This window comes from Thamnophis sirtalis, unplaced genomic scaffold, assembly GCF_051295495.1.
Source record: "Thamnophis sirtalis isolate CommonGarterSnake01/CBP01778 unplaced genomic scaffold, rThaSir2_p1.2 scaffold_12, whole genome shotgun sequence".
Classification (NCBI taxonomy): Eukaryota; Metazoa; Chordata; class Lepidosauria; order Squamata; family Natricidae; genus Thamnophis; species Thamnophis sirtalis.
In genome coordinates this window covers 29,045,715-29,057,596 of record NW_028261392.1, presented here as the reverse complement: position 1 = coordinate 29,057,596, position 11,882 = coordinate 29,045,715, and the positions used below count along the sequence as shown (strand labels likewise).

General features: G+C 37.0%; 1 protein-coding gene across 1 annotated transcript; it reads right to left on the bottom strand.

Annotated features, from left to right (window-relative positions):
* Positions 1–761: 761 nt before the first annotated feature.
* Positions 762–11,323, bottom strand: LOC148043276 (uncharacterized). Its single transcript, XM_087726716.1, is given in 3 exon segments — positions 762–1,581; positions 10,721–10,788; positions 11,201–11,323. Coding segments are annotated over 3 exon segments (1,011 nt in total).
* Between the last annotated feature and the right edge of the window lie 559 nt (positions 11,324–11,882).

Below are 11,882 nucleotides of genomic sequence, written 5' to 3'. Positions count from 1 at the left end.
TATCTGGAAGTTAGTCCCTAGTATTTATTGAATTTATTTTCAAAAGAATGCTTTCCAAATAATGGCATTATTGTGTACCAGCAATGATTCTGATGGCTGATCATGATTTCAAAGTACAAAGTACAATTTGAGCAAACTAATCACTAGACAAAGCCACTAGATCCAGGTTGCAAAAATCCAGTTGATTACCATATGGCAGTAGAGGTAAGTTTATGTAGTTATCTGCTGCCACATAATGATCACACTGAATTTTGCAATCCAGATATAAAAGCTCTAGCTAAGAAGAATCTAGAAAAGCAATCAAACTATGGCGCTAAGCAATTTGTTAACAAGACAAAATAACTTTCAGCTTATTGCATATTACAATACAAAGAATGAATGATGCAGGCCTGTCGATTTTTAAAATTTAATTACACTGAACATAGTGTGCATTGGTGTGAGTGTGTGGGATTACAAGTAATTTAAATTTCAGCTGACTACATAGACATATCCTTAAGGTTTTCTTCATAACAGTTTTGGAAATGATTAGTCATTTGTCTTCACTTCTAGGGATGAGCGAAAGTGATTGGATTCCGTCCCTAGGGCAATATTTATTTTATATATTTTTATTTTTATTTATTTTATTTATTTAATTTGTCAAGCATGTACAAGGTAACAGGTATAAGTATAAACATGGACATGAGCAAAGGAAATGAGTACAAATAAATGGGGACAGTAGGATAGGGATGGTATGCACTCTGGTGTACTTATGTATGCCCCCTTTACAGACCTCTTAGGAATAGGGTGAGGTCCATGGTAGACAGTTTAAGGTTTAAGCTATGGGGATTTGAGGATGTAACAACAAAGTCAGGTAGAATATTCCAGGTGTGGATCACTCTGTTGTCATATTTTCTACAATTGAGTTTGGAGCAATTTATCTTGAGTTTGTATCTATTGTTTGCCTGTGTACAATTGAGGTTGAAACTGAAGTAGTCGTTGACAGGTAGGACGTTGTAGCAGACAATTCTGTGTACTATGCTTAGGTCTGACTGTAGGCAGTGTAGTTCCAGGTTGTCCAAGCCCAAACTTTTGAGCCTGGGGGCGTAAGGGATTCTATTATGAGCAGAGGAGCGAAGTTTTCTTCTCGTGAAATACTTCTGCACCTGCTCAATTGTATTAATGTCTGGTAAACAGTGTGGATTCCAGGTAGACGAGCTGTATTCAAGAATTGGTCTGGCAAAGGTTTTGTATGCCCTAGTTAGTAGTACAATGTTACCAGAGAAGAAGCTTCACAAAATTAGTTAAAGGACTCTTAATGCCTTTTTGGCAATGCTGTTACAGTGAGCTCTGGGGCTTACATCATTTGAAATTAGTACTCCCAGGTCCTTGACAGAGTGAGGATCATCTACAAGGTCATATCCACCCAGTTTGTATTTGGTGTTCTGATTTTTATTGTCAATGTGTAGGACAGAGCATTTGTTAGATGAGATTTGGAGTTGCCAATTGTGCGACCATTCTGATACATAGTCAAAGTCACTTTGTAGGGTAGCAGGATTGTCGGTGGTGTTAAAGAGGTTTACATCATCAGCCAAGAGGACACAGCTGCTTATAATATTATTGCAAAGGTCATTTATGTAAAGCGGAAAGAGTATGGGTCCTAAAATGCTGCCTTAGGGGACACTGCTGTTAACTGGTGCCAGGTTTGATAAGGCACTCCCTATTTTGATAACTTGTTGCCTGTTTGACAGTAATGTATATCCACTTGTGCAGGGATCCAGAAATGCCATAACAGAAGTTTGTCATGTACCACTGAATCAAAGCCTTTGCAGAAGTCTATTTAAATTGTGTCTATTGCTTTACCCTGGTCAAGTTGTGTGGTCCAAATGTTTCTGCAGTGTAGGAGTTGCAGATTACAGGACAATTTTTCCCTGAAACCAAACTTCTTGTTAGAAAGCAGGTTTTTTTTGTCTCTAAGTGGAGGGTGATGGATTGGTTTATAATTGATTCCATGACTTTACAGGTGACACAACATAGTGAGATTGGTCTGTAATTTTCTATTACAGGATCTCCCTTTTTGAAGATAGGTATGACCATGGCTAATGACCATAGATTGGGCAAGAAGCTGGTTCTGAAACATACCTCATAGATTGTGCTTAGAGGTTCAGCTAGGGCAGTGGAAAGCTTTTTCAAGAAGTAGCCACATAATCCATCAGTGCCAATAGATAAAGATGGCTTTAGGTTGTAACATTTTCTTACAAGTCATAGTGTCCTAGCAGGATTACAACTCATAGTTTCCTAACTATACCAAACTGGCTGTTCAGTGTTACTAAAATTGGTCTACATGAAATTGTACCCTCTTGTATAAACATAGAAGTGACTTTCCAATATTTCACACAATTGCAAGAGATCTAATGGTACCGCAGTAAGGAGTGGGGCCAGTTTAGTCATATTTTTTTTTACATTTGAGTGGATTTTAAGCATAACACTGAGAGCAAAAGGTTCTAAAGGCAAATAATTCCCATTCTCATCATTAAATTTGCTTCACAGCATGAGCAGTAACCCCAAATCCCACTGATAATTTTTCATACTAAAATACAGGTAGTCTTCAACTTATGACCACAACTGTGCCCAAAATTTCTGTTGCTAAGCGAGACAGCTAAGTGACTTTTGTCCCATTTTACAACCTTTCTTTCCAACGTTGTTAAGTGAATTATTGCAATTATTAAGTTAGTAACATGGTTGTTAAGTGAATCTGGCTTCCCCATTGACTTTGCTTATCCGATAGTCGCAAAAGGTGATCGCATGACCCCAAGGCACTGCAACCCTCATAAATGCATTGCAATTGACAAACATCTAAAATTTGATCATGTAACCACAAGGATGCTGCAATGATCAGAAGTGTAAAAAATGTTCATTTGTCATTTTTCAGTACTGTTGTAATGTTGAACAGTCACTAAACAAATGACTAATATCACATATTATGGCACCCTGAAGCAACTAATTTCTTGAAAAACTAATTATTTATTTGTGTGTGTATGTATCAGGGGTGGGTTTCAGGTGGTTCGCGGCGGTCCCCGCAAACCGGTTGGTCGGCGAACCCGGAAGTAAGTAACTTCCGGGAACGCCGAAGGATCCACCTGCTTGCCCATGTTTCTTACCCGGTTTTGACGAGTTCTGCGCTTCCACGCATGCGCAGAATGCATACAGCGCCTGCGCAATCCTCCAGGAGCAGCTGGAGCATCGCACAGGCGCTAGTACGCATGTGTGCACTGCGCACGTGCACGAGGACGCCGCCAGCCCCGTTCCAACCGAACCGGTTGGAACGGGGCGAGAAACCCACTCCTGGTATGTATGTATGTACATGTATGTGTACGTACACACACACACACACACACACACACACACACACAGAGAGCACATATATATATGCTCTGTCAGGGTGTGGGTGTGGGTGTATTTCAGTCTTCTATTACAAACTGCACGGTATGATTCCTAAAAACAGGAAGCAAAAACCAACTATTAGTGCTTCTTAATCCCAACCTACCGGTCACTTCGTCTATCTTCTTTTTCCAGGTTGCCCAATATTGTTGTCCTACCTACAGCTGAATATTAATACAATTTTGTCAGTGCTCCCTGGCCTAAAGATTATAATAAAGTTTTGTTTGGGTGCTTAATAATAAAGTTTAGCCAAAGAAATAAACTGTTTAAAGAATGTTAGTTGGATTGTGCCTAGTTGCTGCTGTTTTCTTATTTACAATGAAAACTAAAATTTAGCCAAGTAAAGGTGCTGTAGCTTAGCTACCATGATGAAATCATGCAGGAGCTGATCAGTTTAATTATACTATCATTGCATAATCATTAAATAGCTATCACTAATGTCTTGGATTTCATTTTAAAATTGTTTGCCAGTTGTTTTTTTTTTACTATAATCACTTCTAGATGATTTTATTATGTAGAAAGACAAGTTTTTTTAAAAAAATAAATAAAACAAATTAAAAAATTTAATCTTGTAGTTTTCAACAGTAGTTCAAAGTGAGTTTATACTCAATTTCCTTAAAACTGATGGAATTTAAAGATCTTTCAGTTTGACTGAACTATTTCTATTTATTTATTTGAAGGAGCTGGCAGATGTGATCTCAGAACCACTGAACCAAATATTTCAGGGCACCTGGAGACAGGACAAGAGCTGATGTGGTTCCAGTCTTCAAAAGGGGGTGGGGGGAGTGGATCCAGGAAACTACAGACAAATCAGCTTGACATCAATAGTTGAAAAAATCCTGGAAAACAGAATCAAGTTGCAGATTGGTGAGCCAGAACAGATTTGTTGAAAATTAAATTTATTGCCTTCTTTGACAAACTGACTAAATTAGTGGATCAGGGAAATGTTGTGAACATAATTTTACTTAGACTTCAGTAAGACATTTGACAAAGTAGACCACAGCTTACTTCTTGTTAAGATAGAATAATGAGGGATAGACAGTAACATCACCAGATGGATTTGCAATTGGCTGGCCAACTTCACACAGCATATAGTTCTTAATGGAACTATATCTACATGGAGGGAAGCATGCAGTGTGGTAAGTGCTTCAAGATTCTGTCTTAGGCCCAGTACTTACTCTTCAACATTTCCATAAATGATCTAAATGAGGGCATAGAAGGACAACTTATTAAATTTGAAGATGACACCAAGCTAGGGAAAATAGCTAACACTTTGGAAGATAAACTCAAGACTCAGAAAGATCTTGACAGACTTGAACAAAAGTAAGGTTTTACAGAGGCAAAAAAAAGTAAATGCACAGGTATAGAATAGATACCAGGCTCAACAGTAGTAACTATGAGAGGAATCTGTGTGTCTTAGTGGACAACTACTTAAGTATGAGCCAGTAGTGTGTTGCAACTGACAAAAAAAAGCCAATGCAGTCCTTAGGCTTCATCAACAAAGGGATAGTATCAAGACCATGTGAAGTGATCATGCTGCTTTATAACGCACTGATTAAAGAAGAGGGGGTCAACCTATTTTCTAAAGGACCTAATGGTGAGACAAGAAGTTACAGGTGGAAGTTCATTAAAGACAGATTGAATCTAGTACTAAGAAGGAATGTTCTGATAGTGAGAACAATTAATCAGTAGCATGGTTTGCCTCCAGAAATTGTGGGTACTACCTCACTGGAGGTTTTCAGAAAGAGATTGGATAACCATTTGTTCAAAATATCATTAAGTTCTGCTCAAGCAAGCAGCTGCCCTAGAAATCCCCCAAAGGCCCTTCCAATCTTGTTATTCTATGTTTTATGATGGAATTTAAAGGTCTTTCAGTTTGGCTTGACTGTTTCTACTTATTACAATTATTTTACCTGACAAAACAGAATTCCACAAAAATTATTCCAAAGTAAGTAACTTTACAAAGATCCTTTCAATGACTAACTGTAATTATTAAATGTTAGAAAAGTCACGCTGAAATATTTTGGGATAGAAATGGAATCAAATTTTATGTTAATTAAGAAAGCCTGGATTTTCACAATTATTTTGAGATCTGGGCTCCTATTTTGTTTTATCCCACAAAAGGAAAGCTTGTACAGTAGTATACATAGCATGTTTACTCTTTAAGCATATTTGATAAATACAATGAACCTAATATTTCTCAGTCATTTTCTTCACGTAAGAGTAAAGTATGTTGTACTGAATTGCTTAGGTCTAAATTTCTGAAAACGAAAGCAAAAATGTAAGTTTTAAAATAGAAAATTTATCAATTTTTCCATGCCTGACATAGGAAAAGCTGCTTCATCTATTACTACAAGTCAATACATGGCAGTACAATATAAGTGTCTTCCATTTTCCCCTATTTCACGCTAGATTTGTCTGATAGATGAGTGTACTTAAGTAAATAGCACATACAATTTTAATAGGACAGGTGCTCTGAATGTACAGGGAAGGTCATTCCTATTATTTCAATTAACAATATAAGCTACAAAAACACATCAGGGAGAATTAATTTAAAGCTTCAATTTAATGCTACTAGTAAGGACATCACTAGGCTTCTTGGTTGTCTTGACAACTCTTGCATCCCAGACAGCAGAAGCCAATCTCTGCTGTTCCTGCTTCTCAGCATACAAACAGTTCAGATAGTACATTAGCAAAGAATATGATGCCCATGTAAATGCTGAAATATTTTCGTTGCCATAGAGATAAGAAGAATGGCAAAAATACAGGAGCACTTGACATACTCCAAGGCAGACTTTTAATTAAAAAAAACTCAAATAACAATACCAAAATGGCTGAACATACTATAATGCTTTTATGCTAACCCAGTGAATTCAAATCTTAGAGTCCAAATAATTTATATTTGCTAATATGGAGGGACCAAGAATTATGGCTGAATAGTAAAAAGGTATGTCTCAAGATTAAAACCATAAGTATGACCATTTGTTTTTAAGAATTGGCCAATAAAAAGTCTCCCCAAAAATAAACTATTATTTTTAAGCAGCTTTAATTCAAGCAGCTTTAATTCAAGAGAAAAAAAATCAGATTAAGAAAAGTGAGCAAATCTAGGTACACTGTTTATTGTAATTAATCCTTATGTTTGAAATTACCACATCAGATTTAAAATGTATACACATTCCATTAGTTAAAATCAACAATATTGTTTTTAGGGAACATTTACAAATATTTCTGTTAAAAGCTGTGATGGACAAATGAGGCGTGGAGCGGCTGAGGTAATTAGAACAGCTCTATTGCTAACAGACAAGAATCAACATCAACTACATACATATGGAAACTTGCCCTGCCTGACAGCTATTTATACTAGAGCTGTCAGGCAGAGCAACCAATGAGATTACAGGAAACAGCCCACGCTCAGCCAGCCGCGCCCTAGCCAATCAGGGGCGGCTCAGCTGTTGCCGGCTGTCAGTCGCAAGTCGAGGACTTACAGCCAGCTGTAAGTTGAGGACTTAAGACCGGTCGCAAGTTGAGGACACAACAATTTCAATATAAGATATAACTTGTAGCTGCTATTACTTTTACTTCATTTTAAAAAATTTATATTATTTATGGGTTTAAAAAAAAACATTTCACAAGCATCCGGATCCAAATTCGGGTATGTTAGGTTTCACATTCCAGAATTCCCTGTCACCACATTTTCGGGATTCTGGGGACCTTAATCCCAGAATATCTGTGGGATGCTAGATTGGTTATTGCTAGCTCAGCCTATGAAGTGTTTTTTTAATTGATTGATATTACTTCCACAGAATGTCTTAAAATATTTTTTTAAAACCTATTAAGTGAATCTTTATACTAGTTATGTGTGATAAACCATATATACCATCTCTCTAATTTTAATGCCAGCACTATTTAAGACAAAACGCAAAACTCTCAAGTCGTTATAAGAGAAGAAGAGGAGGAAAAAAGGAGACAACTGAATTCAGCATTTGGGGAATTTCTCAACAATGTAATTCTGTTGGTTGTCTAATTAGTCATTGGCAACTGAAAGAGTCTCCTGAGGAGACTTTTACTATTTGCTGATTCTGGTTTAGAGAGAAGCTACAGAAATTAAAGCAGCAAAAGCAATAGTGGTTGAAAGAATAGCCAGATTTCTAGAGCCTTAGAGAAAGACAGAAAGGCATAAAAATCCTCAGGGCAAGTACAACAGAGAAGATAAGCCCCTCTAGATGGAGACGGCTCAAAGCATATCCACTTTGCTGGGTCTCATTAGCCAGAGACGATTGGACACACCATATCCCACAGATAACCCAGAACCATAGAGGGCCTTATAGGAGATAACCAGCACCTTTGACTTGTATGTGGAAACTTATGGAGAGTCAATTCAGATTCTAAATCAGTGTTGTTGCATTGGCACACTAAGGTGCATTCAAAAGTATTATCACTGCTACATTCTGGATCAATTGCAATTTTGGTTCAATAGTTAAGGACAGCCTCGTGAATAACACATTGCATTAGTCTAGATAGAGTGACTAGGGTATGATTCACTATGAGTATTGTATTCAGGAATAGGAATGGAATGTTCCACTTTCCACTTCTTTTCATTTGATCTTTCTTGGTTAGATTATTGAGGACTCTCTTGATCAGGTATTAAGTTCTATATAATTCCTGGCATTGAAATGTGATAATCATGAACATTTTCTGTTGTAAATCATGGGTTTAAAAAAACACATATCTTCTGTGCTATGGTACTATGATCTTTTGAGGTATTGACTCAGGGTAGCTATTCTAATCAATATAACGGGAGTCATTGGCCTTTTTTGACTGAGCCAGGATGAAAACCTCAGCAGACAAATGAATTTTATATAGTGGAATCAGGAGATGGAACTAGCTGATGCAACACTATGTCTCCAATTTATCCTATACCTGTCTTGTAACCAGCAACCCAAAAAGATGTGCAAAAAAGAATGGAAGCAACACAGTAATACAACACAGTCCAAAGCCAAAGGCAGAAAATTTGAGAGTAGGCTATTTTTTTCAACAACTTTCTTTACAATAGTAATTAAGACAAATTATAACATTTTATATTTCTACAGCATTAGCAATGTGAGTCTACTGAAGCTAAAGCTACAAAGAATTGGCATTTAAAAAATGAAGACTTTTATGATGATTTATGTAGTCCATAGGTCTTAGTAAATATGTAAGTTTTTTAGTTTCTCAAGACTCTTTAGTGTTCTACCTTTTTAAGAAGTAAAAAATTGCAATATGTTTCTTCTTGGAAATACTTGGTAGTAGTAGTAATAGTATATATTACGAAGTACTACACAAGTTTGCTGTTTTCATAAGTCCCAAAGAACTACAAGCTTATACAGTATCAACAGTATCACTGAACATTGATTTGTTTATCTGCCAAAAATATTATTTCTATTTGTAGTAATGAATTAATATAGTCACATGAGATGCAAAATACAGGAAATGCTACCCTAGCAGCATTTAGACAAAGATTAACCAGGTCATTAACTCTGTTTTCCAAGGAGCATGTCCATTTCTATTTATACATAGAAAATCAGACAGGGAAGAGAAACAAAATTATCTCTTATGAATACCATCAAGAGTTCATCACACCATATCAAGTAATGTGACAATCCAACTCATGGATTAAAAATGGAGATGCTGCTTGCAAGAGCAATTTTAGCTCATTCTGTATATCATTGTATTTCCCAATCTAACACCATGAACCATAAATAATCCTATCATTTATTAATTATGTTTTCTAACCTAGTCAAGAAGAATCCCGCAGTGTGAAGCAGCAGATCATGAATAAATGGTTCATTGAAAAGCAACTCTTATTGCCAAGTAGTTGGTGATAATTACCCACTTTAACCTTTTTAAACAGGTTCCTCTAAAAAGCTCCAAGATGGATGTTTTATTACAGCAAATTTGACCTCCAACACACAACACAATTAGTTTTGCACTGTGACAAAGGAAGGCTTTTATTAAAATTCTGCAAGCTAACTTATCAAAGGCTATTTATTAGGTCTCTAAGCAGAACACATATGGTCCCATCTCTCTCTCTCTCTCTCCCTCCATACCTCTCTCTCTCTCACACATACACACACAGGGCAAAATTAGAGAAAGGTTCAAAGGCTGGAAGTAGTAGTTACAAAGCTTTATAATTCATTTCCATATTCTAAACAGAAAAAAATATATAATAGTACAACAACAAAACCCCTGAGAGTTAGCTCTAATTTCATTGCAATATTTATTAAAATAAAAAGATAAGGTATTTGTCTATCATAGCATTATGAAGATATGGATTTCCCAGTATAGCAATTATTGTATATATTCCCCCCAAAAATCATATTATCTATTTTTTCTTTAATTTGGAGCACAGTTTAAACTTGGTAGGCATGATTATTTCTTTAAACACTTTTAGAATGAATACCAATGTATCCACAGACCCCTTCCTTTGGGGCCAGCAAGGTTTTTAATTTTGCTACTTTTACTGAGAAGTTGGCATTATGCAAATTACCAACCTCAGCTATTGATAAATATCAAGAACATGCCTTTGGGATCTATTAATGATTAGAGTACTGCCTTTGATGCAGAAGGCTAGGCTATATTACCAGTGAAGCAAAGACCCCATTTCAATGTCTATCTCAAATATGAGAGTGACATGAACTAGAAGAGTTATGTCATTGTGGACAATACCTGGATAAATAAGGTCTCCATCGGATGATAGGAAACCCAGACAATTTGATGATAAATGGTCTACTATCACAACCCATACATAGGTGGGACAAAAGAACCTGGAACTGATGGAATGCTCCTACAATACTAATGAGAGAGGATATATGAAATGTATGAAGGAATTATAGATTGATTCAATCCATATAACTGAGAAGCAGCTAATTAGCCAACATTTCAACATAATGAAGAAGCTACTCCCACAACCTGAGACAGATCAACTGCACCTTACATCCCAGATTTGAGAAGTCCCAGAAGAATTAGCTGGATGGCAGCCAATACCTGAAGCTGGAACATTACTAGCACCCTCTCCATTACAGAGCACAGCAGTGATATGAGGGATAACTTCAGGTTAAGACAAATACCCCCTTACAGATAAATTAGTTATAGTGAAGCCTTGAGACTGGTTACTAAGGCTCAGTGGACCATCAGATAGTATGCTAGAAGATGCCAATAGAGCCCTCATGACAATCCCTACTACCAATAAACTGCTATATGCTATAATTGCTGTAATTCTGATGTTTAGGAGATCAAGAACACAATCAAGAACAGCAGTACATACCCTGCCACCATCAGAAAATGAGGATAAAAACTATGATCAACAAAATCTGGAGAATGGTTAGTCAAGTGCTAGGATTACAGAAAGGTATGAAGATTAAGAATAAGACTTGACTATTAAAAAATATGTGCCTGAATTCATACGAAGCACCAGACTGCTAAAAAGGGCTCATAGCACTGGCTACCAGGCTAAGGAAATATACTAGAGAAGCAGAGACCAAGATAAATGTCCTGTTCCCCAATGAATCATCCATGGGGTACTCTCAACTGCAGTGCAATAACAACTGCAGAGCCACCAACAGCAGAAAACCAAGGTGATGCACTATCCCCAATGTTGCATAGGCTTGAACCCCCTTAGTTGTATAATAATAAGGACTGGATATGGATACAAATTCGAGACTGGAACTTTCATCAGTCACTCCTTCATATGGAGGACATCAAGTTGTATGCTAAGAGTGAAAAAGACATCAACTTGCTGATTCACCTGACAAGGATCTACAGTGAAGATATTAGGATGCCATTCAGATTGGAGAAGCTCCTGGTAGTCAAGAGAGGGAAGGTCATTAATACTGACAGGTGGAACTTCCCGCAGATCACATGCAGACATACAGACCAACTACAAGTATCTTGTTATCCCACAGTGATATGGAAACATGAGAAAGCAAAGAAGTCAGCAACTTCTAAGTACACCAAAACAAAAACAAAAAAACAGTCTGACAAGCCAAATCAACAACAAGAACAAGATCCCCACCATAAAGGCCTATGACCTGCCAGTCATTTGATACTCTGCCAATATATTGAGCTGGCCAATGAAAGACATGGAAACTGCAGGTGTGAAGTCCAGGTTGTTCCTCAAAATGTAAAGAAGTTTCCACCTCAAATCTAACATAGAGAGATTGCACACCAGTCAAGAGGGAGAGTGGTGTTTGGTGAGTGTCAAGCCACTCTCCTTGATGAAACCCAGAACATCCACTAGTACATCAGTAAGATGGACCCAAAGATGAGCTACTGAGAAAATGCCTGGAGCTGCAAAAGACATGGAAGGAAGACTAAGCAAAGGAAATGACATGACAAGACAAGATAAGACTCCACCTGGGATGGAGCCACCATGTCCCTTTTACTTATTTTTACATAGGGGTCTAATATTCTTCTAGTAAGAAAAATAA